This window comes from Pseudophryne corroboree, chromosome 1 (genome assembly GCF_028390025.1).
Source record: "Pseudophryne corroboree isolate aPseCor3 chromosome 1, aPseCor3.hap2, whole genome shotgun sequence".
Classification (NCBI taxonomy): domain Eukaryota; kingdom Metazoa; phylum Chordata; class Amphibia; order Anura; family Myobatrachidae; genus Pseudophryne; species Pseudophryne corroboree.
This window is the reverse complement of record NC_086444.1, coordinates 937,165,102-937,189,370: the sequence shown is the minus strand read 5'-3', so window position 1 is coordinate 937,189,370 and position 24,269 is coordinate 937,165,102. Positions and strand designations below refer to the sequence as shown.

The 24,269-nt window shown below is 47.1% G+C and overlaps 1 protein-coding gene across 3 annotated transcripts in view; it reads left to right on the top strand.

Annotated features, from left to right (window-relative positions):
- LOC134918513 (uncharacterized) overlaps positions 1-24,269 on the top strand; it is an 88,614-nt gene that overhangs the window by 27,406 nt on the left and 36,939 nt on the right. For 2 of the 3 annotated variants that reach the window (XM_063920371.1, XM_063920370.1), the window contains exons 2-4: positions 21,398-21,626; positions 23,475-23,534; positions 23,635-23,772. In XM_063920371.1, the coding sequence (XP_063776441.1) occupies positions 21,462-21,626; positions 23,475-23,534; positions 23,635-23,772 (363 nt within the window). In that variant the 5' untranslated portion in view covers positions 21,398-21,461. Of the gene's footprint in view, positions 1-1,507; positions 1,717-21,397; positions 21,627-23,474; positions 23,535-23,634; positions 23,773-24,269 lie in introns of all 3 variants that reach the window. The other variant, XM_063920372.1, reaches the window with a different exon arrangement.

Genomic DNA, 24,269 nt, shown 5'->3' with positions numbered 1-24,269 from the left:
GTGATTAATCTTCTCCACGCGGGGTACGGAGCTCCTTAGCCAGGTCTCTCGTAAGCTTGATCCCCGGTTACAGTGGCTTGTCAGCAGACTTGTAAACCAGAAGGTGAAGAGTGTTGGAGTTATCAGGCAGCAAAGTCCGTTGGTATAAACCTTCCTTATGCGTTTCTCCGCTCAGGTACAGCAGCGGTTTCATCAGAGGATATTCAGGACAGGCATCCCAGGCACTTTTTTAAACCCAGCCAGACAAATCACAGGGTTAATTGTTAAATGGATGTGTCTGTGTATTAACACTTTCCATAAAAACTCATATGTACAAAATAACAATTAATTACCTTTTATGTTCTTGAGACATTTTTATACATATTCTACAAATATTCAAGCAGTTTGGTGGTTGCATAAAAAATAACAATTGCCACTAATTGGTTTAAAGTTATCTATATACATTTATATTTATTCATTAGCTATTAACTATATAATACACGACCAGGAGACAAATTACTTTAAGAAACTCATATATTTTACTACACATTGTATATGTTCCCATGGCTCAGGGGTAAGGTTCCCTGCAGTGTATTCAGCAGGTCCCAAGTTTGAATCCAACACACTGCAGAGATATCATCTTCTGTGTTATTTTAATCTATATTTTCATTTCTCATTACCCATCCATCTATCCATTTTATCCCATTCTTTATAAAAAGAGAAATTAGTAGTACAGGGGTGAATAAAGAAAAACAAAAGTAACTAGAAACTATACAATGCGTGGCCAGGAGACCAATAGCATTAATTATCTCCTAAATCTTGCTGAACATTGCATATGTTCCCATAGCTCAGGGGAAGGTTCCCTGCAGTATATACAGCGGGTCCCAAGTTCGAATCTAGCACCCCGCAGAAATATCATCCACTATAATATATCTAATTATTACCATTATTTATATTTTTATTTCTTATCTATGCATTATATATCCCATTTTTTTCATATAAAGGAAAAAAATAGACCTTACAAGGGTAAATAAAAAATAATTTAAAAAAATAAATGAAAAAATAAAAAAATATATATAATATAATATAATAAACAGCACCCTTAATAGACTCTCAATATGTTTGTAGGTAGACAAGATACAACCATATATACAAATTATCTCTTGTGCAGTTTCATGTATAACTTTTTTTTTTTTTATTTATAAAAGGGAGGTTTCCCTATTAACTAGAAAGCTTCACAAGGTACACCCATATGTGGGCTATTATACCGACCACTCATGTAGACAATATGGGGGTAATTCTGAGTTGACTGCAGCAGGATCTTTGTTAGCAATTGGGCAAAACCATGTGCACTGCAGGAGAGGCAGATATAACATGTGCAGAGAGAGAGAGATTTGGGTGGGTTATTTTGTTTCTGTGCAGGGTAAATACTGGCTGCTTTATTTTTACATTGCAATTTAGATTGCAGATTGAACACACCACACCCAAATCTAACTCTCTGCACATGTTATATCTTCCTCCCCTGCAGTGCACATGGTTTTGCCTAACTGCTAACAAAGATCCTGCTGCGATCAACTCAGAATTACCCCCAATATGAGACCTTATTAGTGGAAATACAGAAGAAAAGATGCAAACCAACTCGCATCAACTAATGTTATTCAATTCAATGTTCTCGTTCAAACCATCCGGAGCCAATGTACCCAATGTGAATATCCAGAAGGCCTCCCTTGTACTCAGGTGATTGTATCTGTCTGTCCCCTCTTGGTGTGGGAGCCACAGACTCCATCCCCTGCAACTTTAACACCTCAACCTTACTATCATGACATTTTTTTAACGTGTCTTGAGACGCTATGTTTAAGATTCTTCTTCAACACATTTCTCCTATGTTCCAGAAATCTAACATTGAGGCTTCTGGTAGTCCTCCCTACGTATTGTATTCCGCATCTACGACTAATCAAGTAGATAACATATTTGCTGACAATTAATAATTGTATCAATGTTGTGGGTCTACCGCAGAGAAAATGATCTAAAGCTCGTGCTTCTATTAATATGTGCACAAGTCAAGCAATTGTTTCTTCCACATTTTATAACAACCACTTAGCTTCGTTAACCAATTAGTGTTTTTTTGAGCCACTACTTTTGAACCTTGAAAAAAAAACTCGGAGATGTGGTTCTTAATTTTTTTTGCTTTACGAAAGACAACTTTTACTGAATCACTCAGACATGGTTCAATATTTTGTCTAATTTCAGGATTTCAAAATTCTTTCGTAAGACACCTTTAATTTCATTTGAACATGTATTGAATTTGGCTATAAAGGTAAGAATAGTATTTATCTCATCCTCAAATTTCTCATTACCACTTTTATTTTCATTCTTTTTACTTTTACTTTGAACCTCCTTCTTGGTGGCTATAGATAGGAGGGACCTCCTTTCTCTAATTGCCACCTTGTCCAAGGGTTTTTCTACGAGTTCCATTGGTAACCCTTATCTACGAATGCGTTCGTAAGTAAATCTGCCTGCTCACAGAAACCACTCTCCTCCATAAAATTCCTTTTCAGCCTTAAATATTGCCCCAGAGGGATGTTGTCTTTCCATTTTTGATGGTGACAACTCCTATAATTTAAATAATTATTACAATCAACTTCCTTTCTAAATGTATTTGTGACCAAGCAGTTTCCCCTGACAGAGAGAGCAATGTCCAAATAGTTAATGTGTGTAGGGTGACAAGTGTGAGTAAACTTAAGCCCAAATGTGTTAGAATTAATATAAGAAAGAAAAGAAGAAAGAAACACTAGAAACCCCATCCCAAATAATAAATAGATCATCAATGTACCGACCATACAGCACCAAGTTCGCCCCAAGAGAGGACCTCCCCAGATGTGGGAATATTCATTGTTGGCTGGCATGCTGACTGGCGGAATATTCAGGTTTCGGATTCCCGACCACGGCATTGTGACCGGCGGTCTCCTGACCGCTGGTCACATAACCACATCCCTGTTTGTATACTATATATCTATAGCTATATACGTTTGTCATGGTTGGCACTCTGTCCAAAATACTGCACAATTGCCCAGGTTCCCTTAATGGGATGACGGGTAGTATAAGCAGAAATACTGTGGCACTCTCTGGACTTACAGTACTAATGTAAAAATTATTCTGGTGATGACCACTAATGCGCTAGTCAACATTTCAGTTTATTCAACCTTGAACACTTTTTTGTCCCAACTGCTGGGAGGTATGTCATACTCCTGTGAGTGGGTACTTCTCGTGTTCTAGACATGACCTGAAAGTGGTGTAGCCATGCAACTAACAGGTTGTGGCCTCACACCCTGCAGGGGAGCCCCGGAAAGTTACTGTACCGGGGCCCAGGATTTCTCTTGTCAGCCCTGGACAGGGGCATAGCACCCCTGTATTTTCACAGCATACAGGGTAAGACCAGCACCCCTGTATTTTAACACCCTTGTATTTTTACAGCATACAGGACCAGTACCCCTGTATTTTAACAACACTGGGCCAGTGTACCTTTTATTTTAACACTCCTGTATTTTTACAGCATACAGGGAGGACCAGTACCCCTGTATTTCAACATCCTTGTATTTTTACAGCATACAAGACAGGGACACAGCACCCCTGTATTTTAACAACCCCCTGTATTTTTACAGGACAGGGCCAGTGTACCTTTTTTTTAACAACACCCCTGTATTTTATGGTATCTGGACTCTAGGTCGACATTACTTTACGATCCACGTGGACTATGATTGGAAAAGGGTAACCTGTGCTGAGCGCAGCGGTAGTGGAGCGACGCACCTTTCCCAAAGTTTGGCAAGTGAAGCGAGCCATGCGAGGGGACACTGCACTAATTGGGGTTCTCGGTGACTTTGCGAAGAAAACTACACCCCAAAAAAAAATGAAAAACTCATGTTGACCTTGTTCATGTCGACCTTGTTCATGTCGACCTAATGGCCGTGTCGACCTAGCCACTGTCGACCAATAGGTGTGAACCTAATGGGTGTCAACCTAGACACTGTCGACCCTGAGTCCCATACACATATTTCACAGCACCCCTGTATTTTCACTGCATACAAGACAGGGCCAGTGTACAGGACAGCAATACCCATGAACAGCACCCCTAACAGCACACAGGACAGCACCCCTAAAGAGCACACACTGACACCACCCAACGCCACCACCCACAGAGTTACAGAGGTCTGTCTCCCTCACTCTCCAAGTCTGGAGTGAAAATGGCAGCGGCATGCGGGTCCTTGGAATCCAAAACTCTCGAGAATCAGACAGCGGGATGTAGACATTAGGCCTCGTTCTGGAATCGGTCTGGCGGGAAGCCCTGAGCCGGACTTTGCTCCCGGCTCGGATCGTAAAGTTCGGGGGTGGGGGGTTGTCGGAACTCTACATTACACCAGAGGTTTTTAAATGCGGTCCTTGAGGTACCCCAGCGGTCTAGGTTTTAAGCTTGTCTGTTTGGCCACAGGTGACTTAATTGGCACCTCACTGAATTTGATATAAGCATCTATGCTGAGCTATGGATATACCTAATACCTGCCCTACAGCCTAAACCTAACCTTCCCCTCCCACAGCCTAACACTAACCTTCACCCTAGTGCCTAACTCTAACCTCTGCTCCTGCAGCCTAACCCATACTTGCCTACCCTCCCAGAATGGCCAGAAAGATCCTGAAAATCCAGTGGCTCTTCCAGCCCCCCTGGAAACGTCAGCCAGTGTCCCGCATCTGCCACCAGGCCCTGCACTCCCCCCCCCCCCCCCCCCCCCCCCCATCCCCCGGCTGCCATAACGGAGCACCAGTGGGCGGTTTGAGGGGGACCCAATGGTGCGATTCCCGCTGAATTGCGTCATTGTTGCTCCACCTCCCACTATCCAGTGCCTGTTTCTTCAGCACTGGATAGTGGGTGGCGAAGCCACAATGATGTTTTTGTGCCACCACGCCTACGCACATGCCCCCTGTTTGCTGACCAAGCTGCCCCCTCCCGGCAGCAATGTCGGCAAGTATGCCCCAACCCTGCCTGGAGGCCATCCTGTCTATATGAGGTACGCCCCAAAGACTTGTCACCTCCGCGAACACCTCCGGGTGGAGGCCCCACTCTCCTGGATTGAGATCGTGTCTGCTGAGGAAGTCTACTTCCCAGTTGTCCACTCCTGGAATGAAGATTGCGGACAGCATCACTGCGTGCTTTTCTGCCCAGAGGAGGATTCTTGTTACCTCTGACATTGCAGCTCTGCTCTTCGTTCCGCCCTGTCTGTTTTACGTAGGACACCGTCGTTACATTGTCCGACTGAACCTGAATGGCCTGATCTTTTAGAAGATGTGCCGCTTGTAGAAGACCGTTGTACACGGCCCTTAGTTCCAGAATGTTTATTGGAAGGATGGATTCCAGACTTGACCACCTTCCTTGGAAGTTTTCCCCCTGGGTGACTGCTCCCCAACCTCTGAGACTTGCATCCATGGTTAGAAGGATCCAATTCTGAATCCCGAACCTGCGGCCTTCTAGTAGGTGAGAAGTTTGCAGCCACCAGAGGAGCGAAATTCTGGCTTTCGGCGACAGACGTATCCTCTGGTGCATGTGAAGATGAGATCCCGACCATTTATCCAGGACATCCAGTTGGAAATACCGTGCATGAAATCTTCCGTACTGTAGAGCCTCGTAGGAGGCAACCATCTTCCCCAGAAAGCGAATGCACTGATGAACAGATACCCGGGCTGGCTTCAGGACATCCCGGACCATTGTTTGTATCACCAACGCTTTCTCCACCGGCAGAAACACCCTCTGTACTTCCGTGTTGAGGATCATCCTCAGGAAGGACAATCTCCTTGTCGGCTCCATATGCGACTTTGGAAGATTCGGGATCCATCCATCCATCCATGATCCTGGAGTAGTTGAGTTGAGAGAGCAATGCTCTGTAACAGCTTCTCCCTGGAAGACTTTTATGAGCAGATTGTCCCTATAGGGAATTATGTTCACACCCTTCTTGCGGAAGAGTAGCATCTCCACCATGACCTTGGTGAACACCCTCTGTGCCGTGGAGAGGCCAAACGGCAGTGCCTGGAACTGATAGTGACAGTCCAGCAGCGCAAATCTTAGATAAGCCTGGTGAGGCGGCCTAAGTGGAATGTGAAAGTATGCATCCTTCATATCTAGGGATACTAGAAATTCCCCCTCCTCCAGACCTGAGATCACTGCTCTCCGAGACTCCATCTTGAATTTGAATTCCTTCAAATAAGGGTTCAATGACTTTAGGTTCAATATCGGCCTGACCGAACCATCCGGTTACAGTGCCACAAACAAGTTGGAGTAATAACCCTTGTTTGTTAAGTGAGGTGTAACTGAAACAATGACATTTACTTTAGCAATTTTTGAATGGCCTCCTCTAGGATAGCACTTTTTGTTAGGGAACCTGGTAAACCTGATTTGAAGAATCTGTGCGGTGGGAGTTCCAGAAACTCCAGTCTGTACCCCTGGGTAACAATATTTTGTACCCAGGGGTCCGGGCATGATGACGCCCAGACGTGACTGAAATTTCTTAGTCTTGCTCCCACCTGCCCGATCTCCAGGCTGGGAGGTCCACCGTCATGCCGAGGATTTTGAGGAAGCAGAACCAGGTTTCTGTTCCTGTGAACCTGTTGGTGCAGGTTTTCTGGATTTCGCCCGACCTCCTCTAAAGAAAGTGGAAGGGGGTTTGGAGTTTTTTACTTTTTCGCGGTCCGAAAGGACTGCATTGTAGACGTAGGATAAGATTTCCTAGTCGGCGGTGTTGCTGAGGGAAGAAAATCTGACTTACCCGCAGTTGCCGTGGAGATCCACGCATCCAATGCTTCCCCAAACAGAGCCTGACCTGTAATAGGTAGGTTCTCCACACTTTTCTTGGATTCTGCATCCGCAGACCATTCGCGCAGCCAGAGTCCCCTGTGTGACGAGACAGCCATGGACAGCCTCGCGTTAAGATGGCCAAGGTCCTTCATGGCCTCCACCATGAAACCTGCATTCATTGTATCCAAATCCTCTAGTAATGTGCCTGACCACTTTACTATGGCTTTAGAAATCAAAGCACAAGCAATAGTGGGTCTTAAATCTACACCAGTAGTTGTGTATAGTGATTTGAGTGTAGTCTCAATCTTGCGGTCTGCCGGCTCTTTTAAAGCGGTGTACCCAGGGACAGGTAAAACTACCTTTTTAGACAACCTAGATACAGAAGTGTCTACTACAGGTGGGTTTTCCCACTGTTTTTCCTGTCTTCCTCAGGGAAAGGAAAAGCAATTAAGAACCCTTTTTGGGATCTGGAACTTTTTTCTCTGGGTCTTCACAGGATTTTTCAAACAATGCGTTCAATTCCTTAGACGCAGGGAGGATAAGGGAGGTATTCTTATTGTCTGTAAAGCAAGCCACCTCCAACCTGCTCAGGTACCTTATCAGTAATGTGTAAAATGTCCCTAATAGCCTCAATCATGAGTTGCACCCCCTTAGCAAGGGATGCATCTCTTCCTTGCATATCCCCATCACCGTCCCCTGTATCACAGTCTGTATCCGTGTCAGCTTGCATTATCTGGGCAAGAGCACGCTTCTTTGGGTATGTAATAGGGGTTTTTGATGATGAGGTGAATACGACAAACTTAACAGACTTTCTCAAAACCTGTGTTTGTCTCATTTTGAGCTATCCAAGATGAAATCTGGGATATCATTCCCCTAATAGAATTCACCCATGGGGGTTCTGATTCAGAAGGCTGAGACAGCATATTGCAGTCCTGAGTACATGGAATAGACTCTTCAGGAGAAGATGCACACTCTGCAGCACAAGATAATCCCTAGACATGCTTATGTGAGATATATAAACGCACACAAATATGCAGACCGTTTCCCCCAGAGTACCTTCAGAGAGACCTTTGAAAAAGCTGCCAAGTGACAGTGAAACGCGTTAGGGGGGCCACACCTCTGACCTGGGCACTTCTGAGGATTCCTGCAAGTGATATACAGGACGCTGTTTACCATCCGGAGATTCCAGTCCCCTCGGTGTGGACATTAACAAAGGGAGAACCACCATCTTCGTTGCGTGGGATAGAGAGATTGCTCCAGAACCCCGCCAGGTGGGATACCCGGCTGAATTACCACCAGGGACTTGGTAAATATTCTCCTTCATCTGGATACCTGTTTTTTGCACGTCAACGCATGCGTTGCAGGACTTGTCATCTTCCTCCAACAATCAGTTGTTTATCGGCTATTTTTGCACAAAGACTGCCCCAAGTGAAAAATCACTGACAGAGAGTGGCTTATCAAGGCTTAGTTTTAATATTGTGTGTTCAGCACTAGTAGTGCCAGATCATATTATTCAGTTGTTTATGTACATGTGTATTTGTGATATTGATTTTAATTAATATATAAAATATATAAATATATTTGAGCCCAGTTGGCATTTCTTGTTTTATCCATATATATGCTTTTGGGGTGAACAACTATCATCCCGTTTCCAACAGGAGCTTAGGAAACCAGCCCAGTTACAGCGCCTGTTGTTTTTTTTTACCATTTATGGTAAAGAGATTTACTTTTTTCTTACCTTCAGAGAGCCAGCCACACAGTGCCCCAGTAGGCAGTTAATCACTAATCAGTGATTATAACACTCCCCCCCCCCCCCCCCCCCCCCCCCCTGTCTATAACACCCTAGTACTGCAGAGGTATGGTGGAGTTATGTGGAGGGCAGCGCACCCCGTCACCGTCATCTGCAGGGAGAAAATGGCGCTGGTGAGTGCTGCATCTGCTCTGAGGAGAAGGCCCACCCTCTGTAATGGCGCGCCTTCCCGCACTTTATAGATTATACGGCCTGAGGTTTTGTGCTGCTAACAGTGGGATTAGCCCCTGTTAGCATATGTGACCAGTGTAGGGTATGTTGCGCTGGCCCAGGACGCCCCCTCACAGCGCCGTACACCAAGTGCCGCTGAGCCTTCCGGAGCGTGGCCTGTCAGAGCTGTGTTCCCACCCTTGTGCTGCCATTCTCGCCGGCGACCCGCTTCTCGGGGCGTCGGCGTGATACTCGCCACTCTTCTGTCTTCTGGCTTTGTTAGGGGGTGGCGGCCGTGCTGCGGGAGTGAACGGTCACCTCATGGGCTTGCGTTCAGCACCCTCGGGAGCTCAGTGTCCTGTCAGCGGAGATAGATAACCAATAACTTCTACACTTGGTTCCTATTCTTCCCCCCCCCCCCCCCCCCCCCTTCCTTAAGTCCCATGAAGCAGGGAGGCTGTTGCCAGCAGCCTCCCTGTACCTAACACTCTTAGAAAAACAATAAAACTAGAAAAACTCCTAGGAGCTCCCCTAGCTGTGACCAGCTCCTCCGGGCACATTTTCTAAACTGAGTCTAGTAGGAGGGGCATAGAGGGAGAAGCCAGCCCACACTATTAAACTCTTAAAGTGCCCATGGCTCCCAAGGGACCAGTCTATACCCCATGGTACTAATGTGGACCCCAGCGTCCTGTAGGATGTAAGAGAAACCCCCGTTTTCTAGGTTTTACCGCATTTTCAAATGTATTTACACCCTGCCACCCACTTGTGGATGAGGGGGGTATCGGCAGTTTTTTTTATGGCGATACCCTATAGAAGCCTCTGGGCTACTTACCACATCCCGCCTCTGTCAGCGTCGCTCACACTGACACCCCCCCCCCCCCAATATCTGTGTGCAGGCAGCCTACCGTTGCAGTCCTGTATCATCTCCTCCACCGTCAGTTGTCCTTCTGGCTGCAGGGGAGGAGGGAAGGAGGAGCCTGAAACTGGTTGCAGGTGACTGAGACCATCGCACACCCTCTGCCCCGGACCAGCAGGTAACGCAAGGAGCAGCTCTTACCGCATTGCAATTCTAATCACATATGTTAGTACATGCGATATGTATTGATGCGGAATGTGACTGCCATCTTGGTACATCCCAGCCACAGAAGGGGTAGACGGAGAGAAGGGAGGAGACAGATTGATGGGAGAAGTGTGTAAGCGAGAGGGTTGAGATAGGATAGAGATGGGCATTCCCCTCCCACCCTCCAGTACAGGCATCACTGTGTACCTCCTCTCCCCTGTACAGGCGGCACTGTGTACCTCCTTGCTCCCTGCCATACAGACAGCACTGTGTACCTTCTTTCGGCAGCAGCGGATCCCCCTGTCCTTGGCGCCGGCAGCTGCGAATCCCCTTGTCGTGCTTTTCGCGCCGGGGCTGGTCACTATATCGTGACTATGAGCCCCGGCAACACACCTTCAGAGAGAAGGCAATAAGAGGATGGGCAGGAAATGTGAGTGGAGGGGAGGGGCTGGACTGCCGCCGCCTGTTTTGTTTCCGCCCATTACTAGCGTCTTAGTTAGTACTGGATCCGGCAAAGGTGCAGGGAGTGCACTGCTGTGCTGGCTCCACATAAAACGGAGATGGTGCCGCTATAGTGTATATGGGCACTGTTAGGATATGGTGCGATCTGTGCCTGTCTCCTTCTACACAACAGTCTATGGGCGCATCCCCTAGTGCCAAGAGTCACTCTGAGGCAGAGCTATGTGATGTAATCCCTGATCCTCCATCTTAGAGTGAGAGAGTCTGAGTCCTGGTGTGTGCAAGCGTGCAGAGCTGAGACCGGGAGCGGATCTCTGCTACAGAGACTCACAGCGTTCCATTGCATGTATCACGGCTACTGAGCTGACACTGAGCTGGGCGCCGCATCTTCTCTACAACATGAGTCAGACTGCACGGCTGTGCAGTCCTCCGTCCCTCACCACCGGAGACAACTCCTGATAAGTACCGCTACCACTGCTGTTACCTGGTATGATGTAAGGGCCCCTAATTGCCTATATCAGTATTACATCTGAGTAAACTGTGTTCACTGAATAAACCTGCATTACTGTTTAAGTCATTAAGTGTGTGGACTGACGTCACTGCACAAGGGAATCCAATACACTCTGCCAACAGGCGCTAGGTGAGGGGGAGAGAGTAGGTAGGGCTTCGGGCGGCCACTGATGGTGACAGAAAAAAATAATTGTCGCCAATGTCTACCAGCACTGTGTGGGCCTATTTTTCTCTAACGTCCTAGTGGATGCTGGGGACTCCGTAAAGGACCATGGGGAATAGACCGGCTCCGCAGGAGACATGGGCACTTTAAGAAAGAATTTGGATTCTGGTGTGCTCTGGCTCCTCCCTCTATGTCCCTCCTCCAGACCTCAGTTTGAATCTGTGCCCGGACGAGCTGGGTGCTGTTTAGTGAGCTCTCCTGAGCTTGCTATAAGAAAGTATTTTGTTAGGTTTTTTATTTTCAGGAAGATCTGCTGGCAACAGGCTCCCTGCATCGTGGGACTGAGGGGAGCGAAGCAGCCCTACTCTCTGAAGCTAGGTCCTGCTTCTTAGGCTACTGGACACCATTAGCTCCAGAGGGATCGTACACAGGATCTCACCCTTTGTCGTCCGATCCCGGAGCCACGCCGCCGTCCCCCTCGCAGAGCCGGAAGACAGAAAAGCCGGGAAGAAGCAAGAAGACTTCGAAATCGGCGGCAGAAGACTCCAGTCTTCACTGAGGTAGCGCACAGCACCGCAGCTGTGCGCCATTGCTCCCACACTACACCCACATACTCCGGTCACTGCAGGGCGCAGGGGAAGGGGGCGCCCTGGGCAGCAATTAGGACCTCTTGGCAAAAGTTAGACATATATACAGTTGGGCACTCTATATATGTATGAGCCCCCGCCATAATTTTGTACAGAAACGCGGGACAGAAGCCCGCCGCTGAGGGGGGCGGGGCTTCTTCCTCAGCACTCACCAGCGCCATTTTCTCTCCACAGCTCCGCTGAGAGGAAGCTCCCCATGCTCTCCCCTGCAGATTCACGGTAGAAGAGGGTAAAAAGAGAGGGGGGGCACATAAATTAGGCGCAAAAACATTATATACAGCAGCTACTGGATTAACATTAAGTTACTGTGTGATTCCTGGGACAAATAGCGCTGGGGTGTGTGCTGGCATACTCTCTCTCTGTCTCTCCAAAGGGCCTTGTGGGGGAACTGTCTTAAAAAAAAAAAAAAAAGAAAAAAAAAAGAGCATCCCCTGTGTGTGAAGCTGAAACCTTAGGACAGTCAGGGTCTCAGCCCATGCCTGATCCGATGTCGCAGAGGCCGTCAGGGTCTCAGAAGTGCCCACTATCCCAAATTGTTGACACAGATACCGACATGGATTCTGACTCCAGTGTCGATTACGATGATGCAAAGTTACAGCCTAAATTGGCTAAAGCCATCCGTTATATGATTATAGCAATGAAGGATGTGTTGCACATCACAGAGGAAACCCCAGTCCCTGACAAGAGGGTTCGTATGTATGGGGGAAAAATATGAGAGATGCTCAAAGAGACATTAGCCTACTGGGCTCTAGAATAAATGCAATGTCGATTTTCTGCCAGAAGGGTCCTGTGGACTCGGTAATGGACAGGCGATGCCGACTCAAAAGGGCACATGGAGGTTTTACCTTACAAGGGTGAGGAATTGTTTGGGGAGGGTCTCTCGGACCTGGTCTCCACAGCTACTGCTGGAAAGTCAAATTTTTTGCCATATGTTCCCTCACAACCTAAGAAAGCACCGTATTACCAAATGCAGTCCTTTCGATCACAAAAAGGCAAAGTCCGAGGTGCGTCCGAGGAAGCTGCACAACACAGCTAGTTCCCAGGAACAGTAGTCCTCCCCGGCTTCCACTAAATCCACCGCATGACGCTGGGGCTCCACAGGCGGAGCTAGGCCCGGTTGGGGGTGCATCTCCGAAATTTCAGCCACAAGTGGGTTCACTCCCAAGTGGATCCCTGGGCAATAGAGATTGTGTCTCAGGGATACAAGCTGGAATTCGAAGAGATGCCCCCTCACTGATACCTCAAATCGGCCCTGCCAGCTTCCCCATTAGAGAGGAAAATAGTGTTAGCTGCAATTCACAAATTGTATCTTCAGCAGGTGGTGGTCAAGGTTCCCCTCCTTCAGCAAGGGAAGGGTTATTATTCGACCATGTTTGTGGTACCGAAACCGGACGGTTCGGTCAGACCCATATTGAATTTAAAATCTCTGAACGTATACCTGAAAAGGTTCAAGTTCAAGATGGAATCGCTCAGAGCGGTCATTGCAAGTCTGGAAGAGGGGTATTTTATGGTGTCTCTGGACATAAAGGATGCATACCTTCATGTCCCTATTTATCCACCTCATCAGGCGTACCTCAGATTTGTGGTACAGGATTGTCATTACCAATTTCAGACGTTGCCGTTTGGTCTCTCCACGACAGCGAGAATATTTACCAAGGTGATGGCAGAAATGATGGTGCTTCTGCGGAAGCAAGGGGTCACAATTATCCCATACTTGGACGATCTCATAAAAGCGAGGTCAAGAGAGCAGTTGCTGATCAGCGTAGCACGCTCTCTGGAAGTATTAGGACAGCACGGCTGTATTCTGAATATTCCAAAGTCGCAGTTGATTCCTACGACTCGTCTGCCCTTCCTGGGCATGATTCTGGACACAGACCGGAAGAGTGTTTATCTCCCGATGGAGAAGGCTCAGGAACTCATGACACTGGTCAGAGACCTATTAAAACCAAAAAAGGTGTCGGTGCATCACTGCACACGAGTCCTGGGAAAGATGGTGGCATCATACGAGGCCATTCCTTTCGGCAGGTTTCATGTGAGGACTTTTCAATGGGATCTCCTGGACAAATGGTCCGGATCACATCTTCAGATGCATCGGTTAATCACCCTATCCCCCAGGGCCAGGGGGTGTCTCCTGTGGTGGCTGCAGAGTGCTCACCTTCTGGAGGGCCGCAGATTCGGCATTCAGGACTGGGTCCTGGTGACCACGGATGCAAGCCTCCGGGGGTGGGGGGCGGTCACACAGGGAAGAAATTGCCAAGGCCTGTGGTCAAGTCAGGAGACTTGCCTTCACTTCAACATCCTGGAACTAAGGGCCATATACAACGCCCTACGTCAAGCGGAGTCCCTACTTCGCGACCAACCAGTTCTGATTCAGTCAGACAACCTAACCGCAGTGGCTCATGTAAACCGTCAAGGCGGCACAAGGAGCAGAGTGGCGATGGCGGAAGCCACCAGGATTCTCCGCTGGGCGGAGAATCACGTAAGTGCACTGTCAGCAGTGTTCATCCCGGGAGTGGACAACTGGGAAGCAGACTTCCTCAGCAGGCACGACTTACACCCGGGAGAGTGGGGACTTCATCAAGAAGTCTTCACACAGATTACAAGTCGGTGGGTACTACCACAGATAGACATGATGGCGTCACGCCTCAACAAGAAGCTACAGAGCTATTGCGTCAGGTCAAGGGACCATCAGGCGGTAGCTGTAGACGCCCCGGTGACACCGTGGGTGTTCCAGTCGGTCTATGTATTTCCTCCTCTTCCTCTCATACCCAAGGTACTGAGGATAATAAGAAAAAGAGGAGTAAGAACAATTCTCATTGTTCCAGATTGGCCACGAAGGACTTGGTATCCAGATCTGCAAGAATTGCTCACAGAGATCCGTGGCTTCTTCCTCTAAGACAGGACCTGTTGCAACAGGGACCCTGTCTCTTCCAAGACTTACCACGGCTGCGTTTGACGGCATGGCGGTTGAACACTGGATCCTAGCAGAAAAGGGTATTCCAGAGGAGGTCATTCCTACGCTGATAAAGGCTAGGAAGGACGTAACAGCAAAACATTATCACCTGATATGGCGAAAATATGTTTCTTGGTGTGAGGCCAGCAATGCTCCTACAGAGGAGTTTCAGCTGGGCCGTTTCCTTCACTTCCTTCAGTCTGGAGTGGATTTGGGCCTGAAGTTAGGCTCAATTAAGGTCCAGATTTCGGCCCTTTCCATTTTCTTTCAAAAGGCGTTGGCTTCTCTGCCAGAAGTTCAGACGTTTGTGAAAGGAGTGCTGCATATTCAGCCTCCTTTTGTGCCTCCAGTGGCACCTTGGGATCTTAACGTGGTGTTGAGTTTCCTGAAATCACACTGGTTTGAACCACTTAAAACAGTGGAGTTGGAATATCTCACGTGGAAGGTGGTCATGCTATTAGCCTTGGCTTCGGCTAAGCGTGTGTCAGAATTAGCGGCTTTGTCTCATAAAAGCCCATATCTGGTTTTCCATATGGATAGAGCGGAATTGAGGTGGTCTCATCCTTTCATATGAACCAACCTATTGTGGTGCCTGTGGCTACTCGTGACTTGGAGGATTCCGAGTTACTAGATGTAGTCAGGGCTTTAAAAGTTTATGTAGCCAGAACGGCTAGAGTCGGGAAAACGGAGTCACTGTTTATCCTGTATGCATCCAACAAGCTTGGTGCTCCTGCTTCAAAGCAGACTATTGCTCGCTGGATCTGTAACACGATTCAGCAGGCTCATGCTCAGTGGCGTAACTAGAAATTTTTCTCCCCCAAGCCCAAAAATTCTTTGGCGCCCCCCCCCCCTCCATGATTGGCACTAGTAAAAGGCGCCAAAAAGGGGGTCAGGCTTCGTTTAAATGGGCGTGGCTTCGCATAAAGGGGCGTGGCATTGCAGGAAAAGACTACCTTATACCCCAGATTTGCAACCTGCACGCCCAGACGTTAGCCACCACAGGAAAGAAAAATAATCCTGATTCATGCCCCTTGCATTATTTGTCATTTTTCCTCCTTATAGTAATGCCCAGTATACATTATGCCACATACTGCAAAGGCCCTCAGATATTATGCCACATACTGCAAAGGCCCTCAGACACAATATGCACACACTGTAATGCCCCCGACACATTATGCCACACACCGTAATGCCTGTGACACATTATGACCGGAATCGCAATGCCCGTTATACATTATGCTACACACTACAATGCCCCTGATACATTATAGCACATACAATGTCTGTGACACAGTATGACACACACCGCAATGATCCTGAGACATTATACCACATACCACAATGCCCGTGATATAGTATACAACACACCGTAATGCCTGACACATTATGACACACACCGCAATGTCCGTGATACATTATGCCACACACCGTAATGCCCATTACACATTAAGTTCTACAGTAAGGCTTCTAATTACTTTTAAAATACCTGCTCGTTGCCAGGGGTTTCATGCTCTTGGTTCCATGCACGGTGCCAGGGATTTTCATGCTCAGGGGGTCATGCTCGTTGCCAGGGGTTTCATGCACTGAGTGTCATGCTCGTTGCTAGGGGGTAGTGCTTGTTGCTAGGGCCGTGCTCCCAGTGCCACATATGCCCCCAGTGCCAGATATTCCCCCACAGTGCCAGGTACATGCCCCCAGTGCCAAATATACCCCCACAGTGCCAGGTACATGCCCCCAGTGCCAAATATACCCCCCCAGTGCCACATATGCCCCCAGTGCCAGATATTCCCCCACAGTGCCAGGTATATGCCCACAGTGCCAGATATTCCCCCACAGTGCCAGATATTCCCCCACAGTGCCACATATGCCCCCTCAGTGCCTGCTCCCCACAGTGCCAGATATTCCCCCACAGTGCCAGATATATGCCCCCCAGTGCCAGATATATGCCCCCCAGTGCCAGATATATGCCCCCAGTGCCACATATGCCCCCTCAGTGCCTGCTCCCCCCAGTGCCAGGTATATGCCCCCAGTGCCACATATGCCCCCTCAGTGCCTGCTCCCCCACAGTGCCAGATATTCCCCCACAGTGCCAGATATTCCCCCAGTGCCAGATATTCCCCCCCAGTGCCAGATATTCCCCCCCAGTGCCAGGTATTCCCCCCCAGTGCCAGGTATTCCCCCCCAGTGCCAGGTATTCCCCCCCAGTGCCAGGTATTCCCCCCCAGTGCCAGGTATTCCCCCCCAGTGCCAGGTATTCCCCCCCAGTGCCAGGTATTCCCCCCCAGTGCCAGATATTCCCCCCCCAGTGCCACATATGCCCCCCCCCCAGTGCCACATATGCCCCCTCAGTGCCTGCTCCCCCCAGTGCCAGATATTCCCCCCCAGTGCCAGATATTCCCCCCCAGTGCCAGATATTCCCCCCCAGTGCCAGATATTCCCCCCCAGTGCCAGATATTCCCCCCCAGTGCTAGGTATATGCCCCCAGTGCCAGATATTCCCCCCCACAGTGCCACCTATGCCCTCCTAAGTGCCTGCTCCCCCCCGCTCCTTTGTGTTGGAGGGACACTGAGGGCATAGCGTGCCCCTCTCCAGTGTCCCCCCTGGCTCTCCAGCGGGTCTAATAAAGGAAGTGCCGGTTCGTGAGCCAATCAGAGCTCACGAACGGCACTTCCTTTATTAGACCGGCCGGAGAGCCAGGAGGGACACAGGAGAGGCGCGCGCTGTGCACTCCGTGTCCCTCCTTACAGCAGCGGAGGGAAGGAGACCGCAGATTGACATGTGGACGCTCGTCCGGATGTCAATCTGTACTAAGTCAGTGGCGCCCCTCGCCCCCAAGCCACCGCGAGGACTGCGGGGGCAGTAGTTACGCCACTGCTCATGCTGTGGCTGGATTGCCGCAGCCAAAATCAGTGAAAGCCCATTCCACTAGGAAGGTGGGCTCTTCTTGGGCGGCTGCCCGAGGGGTCTCGGCATTACAGCTATGCCGAGCTGCTACTTGGTCAGGTTCAAACACTTTTGCAAAGTTCTACAAGTTTGATACCCTGGCTGAGGAGGACCTATTGTTTGCTCAATCGGTGCTGCAGAGTCATCCGCACTCTCCCGCCAGTTTGGGAGCTTTGGTATAATCCCCATGGTCCTTACGGAGTCCCCAGCATCCACTAGGACGTTAGAGAAAATAAGATTTTACTTACCAGTAAATCTATTTCTCGTAGTCCGTAGTGGATGCTGGGTGCCCGTCCCAAGTGCGGACTTCTTCTGCAATACTTGTATATAGTTATTGCTTAAATAAGGGTTATGTTATAGTTGCATCAGGGTTTATCTGATGCTCTGTTGTTGTTCATACTGTTAACTGGGTAAAGTTATCACAAGTTATACAGTGTGATTGTTATGAGTCTTACCCTGGATTCCCAAAATCCTTTCCTTGTACTGTCGGCTCTTCCGGGCACAGTTTCTTTAACTGAGGTCTGGAGGAGGGACATAGAGGGAGGAGCCAGAGCACACCAGAATCCAAATTCTTTCTTAAAGTGCCCAGGTCTCCTGCAGAGCCTGTCTATTCCCCATGGTCCTTTATGGAGTCCCCAGCATCCACTACAGACTACGAGAAATAGATTTACCGGTAAGTAAAATCTTATTTTATGAGGGCCTGGGGATGTAGCTCCACCCGCCTCATTGTTAAGCCCGCCCTGATTACTTTATTACAGTGATTTTCAAACTTGGTACTCAGTACCCCAAACAGTTCACGATTTCCAGATCACATAGCAGGTGCACAGGTGTAGTCATTACTCACTGACACATTTTAAGAGATCCACAAGTGGAGCTAATTATTTCACTTGTGATTCTGTGAGGAGACCTGGAAAACATGAACTGTTTGGGGTTTTGAGGACCGATTTTGAGAACCTATGCATTATTACATTAGCTCAGATAACCCAGTGTTGCCCAGGTTGAAGAATGGACCTTGAAGTACATCTGCAGCCTTCAGGTTTTTTTTACAGTGTCCTCGAATGCTGAGCAAAACACTTTATTTATTGTGTGTTCCAGCAGTCAGTGATTTAACTGGCTCAGGTGGGTCCAAGAGTGTTGGGAGTTACACCAGTATCCAGTTGATAAATGGTCAATCGTGCTTAAGGTCGATTGGGAAAGATTATGATTGTGAAAAGTAACCTTGACCAAGAGTGGTGAGTGTACACCTTTTTTAATTAATTTGGCTCAGATATGGTGAAACATACAAAGTAACACAAAAAAAAAAACTTCACTATTGACTTCAATAGATTTTTTTATTTTTTTTTTAACTGTAGATCATACCAGTTGCTTCTCTGCCCCATGTCTTCACACTGCAGTGTATGCATTACCTGGACAAGTTTCTAATATTTTACCTTTAGGGTGGATTTCCATCTAAATATTTGCATCATAGGTCCTAATTCAGACTGGATTGCAGCAGCAAATTTGTTAGCTAATGGGCAAAACAGTGGGCCTAATTCAGACCTGATCGTAGCCCTGCAAAATTTTGCAGGGCTACAATCAGGCACACTGATATGCGGGGAAACGACCAGCACAGGGCTAATTCACCCCACGTCAGGCCCGCCCCCCCATCCCACAGAAGCACAAAAGCATCTCACAGCGGCGATGCTTTTGCACTTCAGGAGTAGCTCCCGGCCAGTGCTAGCCAGGAGCTACTTGTCGCTGCGTGTGACGTCACACAGCCGCCGCGGCCTGCCCCCCGCATGGTCCGGCCACGCCTGTGTTGGCCAGATCGCGCCCACAAAACGGTGGCCAAACGCTGCCATGCCGCTCCCTCCTGCCCAGCGACCACCTCTGCCTGTCAATCGGGCAAAGGCGATCGCTAAGCAACGACAGCCGGCGGCTGTCAGCCATGCGCCGGTGCACTCCGGCGCATGTGCACTTCTGACCTGATTGCTGCGATGAACGGCAGCGTGCGATCAGGTCAGAATGACCCCCAATGTGCACTGCAGGTGGGGTAGATATAGAATGTGCAGAGAGAGTTAGATTTGGGTGGGTTGTATTGTTCCTGTGCAGGGTAAATACTGGCTGCTTTATTTTTACACTGCAATTTAGATTTCAGTTTGAACACACCCCACCCAAATCTAACTCTCTCTGCACATGTTACATCTGCCCCCCCCCTTCCCCTTGCAGGGGTGTAGCGAGGGTGGCTCTGTAGAGCACGCACTCCAGGTGCCGGCGAAGATAGGCGTGCGTAGAAGGTGCAGCATCTTTCTCTCTGCCCCAGCAACTCACTCTGCCTCGCCGGTAATTCTGGGACATTATTTTCATTGAAGCATAGTGGGTTTATCAGGTCTGAGATTGCAGTTCTAGGGTATCATTTTCATTGAGGCATTGGGGGAATATCAAATCGGAGGTGGGGTGGGGGCAGTTTTGGTGCATTATTTTCATTGAGCATTTATACAGAGTGTTCAGGTCTGTGTGGGGGTCACTTTGGTGCTGCTGTCTCCACTCTCCAGCCTCCGTTGACAGCAGCAGAGGCTGGAGATTGCATGAATCAGTCCCCAACTGTGCTGCCTGAGAAGGGGGAGGAATCCACATGCACAGCCGCATGCGGTATGGGTCATACTGCATTCCTTCCCCAGTAGCATGGAACCCTAACTCCCCGGCAGCCTAGAGTCTTCTCTCCCTGTTGCCGGTGGTCGGCCCTATTGGGGGGGGGGGGGGGGGAGGAGGCAAGCGCCTGGTGTAGCCAGAGAGGTGGTTTGCTGGTGGGGGGGGGGGCGCGCTCCCCTGTTTTGGGTGCCCTGGGCCCCCTGAGGGCTTAATCCGGCCCTGCTACTGTGTGATATACTGTGAATAACTGACACTACTGTGCGGTGTTATGTGAATTGGTACTATTCTGTGGCCATGCCCCTTCCTCATGAAGCCACGCCCCTATATTTTAGTTGTGCACCTTCGGCGTGCGCTGTCCATGGTTTTTAAACATGGGGGCACCCAAAGGAAACTTTTGCCCTGAGCTCCAGAAGGTCTAGGACAAGGATTTTTAAATATTTTTTTTTTTTTCTTTTCAAATGTAACATGCCACTACATGTTGGCCAGGACCCCAGTTCAGTACAGGTGAGGGGGGCACCAAAACATACCCTTGCTCCGGGCACCCTGGTACCTAGCTACACCTCTGCTGCAGTGCACATGGTTTTGCCCATTAACGAAGTCTGAATAGTGAAATGCAGCATGTTTAAAGTCTTGGCATGGTTTTAAACTGAGAACTACAGTTCTAGCAGAATTAGCAAATTGTTGAATTTGTGTTGCTGCTGGATACTCCATGCCTTTCAAGGCTGCAGTTTGTACAGCATTGGCTGACTGGCGGATTTGTTTTGCAGCTGAGGACTCCATGGCACTGGAAGTAACCGTTTGTGCAGCCTTGATTTACTGATGTTTGTCTTGCAACTGGGGACTTCATGGCCCTGGATGCTGTGTGTCTAGCAGCATCAGCAGATTGGTGGGCTAGCCTTACATTGAGTCTCTGTGTGTCTCTCTCATATATCAGGAGCACACTGACTTTTCAGGATCTCCGTACTTTAGCAATACTTGGATAACATACTCATAATTTTCAAATTTAGGTTCCTCTTTGCTACCCATAGTAGGGCTTTTTGAATTTTCACAAACATGCCACTTAAAGAGTACGTTCAAAGTTTCATCAGCTAAATTGCTTCTGTGATTTGTTAGAACCTGTTATATTGTGATAGAGATTGGTAATAATCCACCAAGCACTTTCATAAGAATATGCTTCTTTATTACAGGGAATATTTGCCCCTACTACCTTGTGTAACAAATTATCTAAATATATATATATTTTATTTTTTTTAGGAGACGAGGAAGGCTCTGGTCACCGCAGGAGACTCAGAACTTCAAAATAAAGTAGCCACTTTTGATGGATCACTATCGTTACTTTATTTTCAACCAGCGGAGCATGGTGGTGCTGGGAATCCTCCAGATTGCATGTGCTGGGGTGTCTGTGGTTTGTGGCTTCATGGATGGAGCCTTTAGGAAAGAATCCACATTGGGGAACACCAGAGCCCCACTCTGGGCTGGAATGGTAATAAGCTTTTCCTTTTTTTTTTTTTTTTATGGTGTTGTACATTGGTCTGCTGTCTGGCTTCCTTCTCTATAATTCGCCAAAACCTTTAAATGATCTACACCTTCTCTCCATTGCACGAATATCTGATCCTCATCTGCTCGGTGGTTACAATTCTAGCTGCAATAAGCTAGATATGTAGGAGGGCAGCAAAAACACTTCATAAAATATACAAATTATTTGGTGAAGAAAACAAGAAGATAAAACAATGTATTTATTAGGCAAAAGCTATCTTTTACAAAGGTATCTTAAATATAGAACCTTTTTTGCACCAGAACGCACTCTGGCCTGTAGATGACTACAATTTGGAGGGAATTCAATCAGAGGCAATAAAGTGTTAAGTTTTTTTAGAGTGATAATTTATCATGTACATTGCCCGTTAATTTCACTTATCGCCCGTTATCGGGTGTTAATTTATCGTGTAATCCAGTTAGAAAATGGGTGTTAAGTGTTTTACACAATTCTTGCTGTTTTTTCACGTGTTAAGTCTTGATGAAAATAGGGAAATCTGCCTGTACAACACAAAAAAGACAACTTTTATAGTGGATAACAACATGGAAGTCTGTAAGTAGCCATAATAAAAGTATATGGGTTTCTTAAACTGGGCCAATTGGCTATAATAAGCATTTTTCTAAAACGGTGAAAACATTATAGAAAACGTTCTTCTGCAAAATAAATGCTCTGCTTAAATTAGGGGTGCATAAATAATAATAAATATATATAATAATTTTTTTTATTTTTTTTTATAATTTTATGGCAAAAAAAATCCTCTTACATCCACCTGCAATCTTAAAAACACCTGTCCCACATCAATTTACTCATTTCCATGCATTCTTGCCCCAAATATTACGTTAGTTTTTGGCCAAATTAACTTAATTAAAAAAAATCTAAGTGACTAATTTATCATTAGGATGGTTGTCCTAGTTGCTCTGACCAAATACCCTACATTTTTACTTCTTTAAAAAAGGAATTTTCACCAACTTTTTACCTGCTCAGGAGGCAATGAAAAAATATTGTGTTAAATCCTATGAAGAATTATTACGTGTTAACTTCATCTGCAATTGAATTGGGTGATAACACATTTTCACGTTTCGTGAAAACGTGTTATCACCTGCAACTGAATTCCTTCCTTAGGGGGCAATTCAATTGCCTGCATTTATCTCACCCCCGCCGAATCAGCACGGCACCTGCCGCACTTTACAGCAGCGGGTTCTACTCTGGTGTTTCGAGCACTTTTGTGCAATTCTGCCATTTGGTGAGGGTTGCAAGATGGTGTGCCAGTGCCAGCATTTAATGCTGCGGCAACAGCAATTTTCATCCTTCTCTGGCAATTGAATTCCCATGTTAGTCTGAGAGTGTGGTCATCATCCATTAGTAATAATGGACAGCAATGGAGTCGGAAGTAATCTGAGATGGAGAGGCCACACAGCTGTATATCGTCTGCTTTAGCCATCTACTGTATGTATGCAATATTCCGCAGCTGAGCTGCAGAGTTTTGTCCATGTATGACCATCTTTTAGGTTCAGTATATAATTTTGATTATCTTTGTAAACAGTGAAGAATGTTTGTACACTTCATTTAACTTATTGGTGCATCCCAAAGTCAGAAGAATATGGTGGAAAACAGTTCAACCTAGTCCACCCTTTTGTGTGTCCATTGTAGATAAAAGCTTAAATGCACCTCTGGGTAAGAGAAGTTGGCTCCACCTTTAACCTGCAGTGCTAACCTTGGATGAAATTCTAGCATATGGAAGTTAGTTCTATACAGTATGAATTGCACTGTAATGGCTCCACATGTGTCTGTTTCCAGATTATGGCGGTTCCTGGAGTGCTGGCTCTATTTTCATCACAGAAGAAAAATCCTGTACTAGTAAGATTGCTTTTCTTTCTCTCTGATATTGAACCTTGTGTTGCCCATTGCTCTGTAAATGTCTACCTGTTAGTTCCTAACAAATGGTTTTTGTTCATAGGTGAACACACTTATTGCTGCCTCCGTGTTTTCTTGTTTCACTACCATAATCATGATCGTGTATGCGTGCTTAACTCTGGCTTATGGGGAGGATGACGATGACGTATTCTCTCATACACCTGTACACATTATTCATACAGTAAGTGACATTTCTACAGGAATTGCAGTTGCATGTCTCAGGCAGCAAAATAAGGCTATGGGGTATATGCAATTGCGGTCGAATTCCCGAAATTGTCGAATTTCGGGTCATTTTCGACCAAAAAAAAAATTCGCCTATGCAATTCAGTGCTTTCCGACCAAAAAACGGACTTTCAAAATTCGACTTTTTGAAATTCGAATTTTTGCAAATTCGACTTTTCTGCAATGATATAAGTGCTGCAATTCGACCAAAGCATATTCAATTCAAGTTTGGAAATTCGACAGCAGTGCTTTTAGACAGCAAATTCGTCATTTTCAATCCGCCACACTTTGGAGGGTGAAAACAAATAAAAAAAATTTAAACATGTTTTTTTTTGTGTTTTTTTTTTTTGGGAATAGCAGATCTATTTATATTAGAAGGGATTAGGTACTTTTTTTTTTTTTTTTTTTTTTTTGGAGGCACAAATTATTTATATTTTTTAAAATATTTTTTTTTTT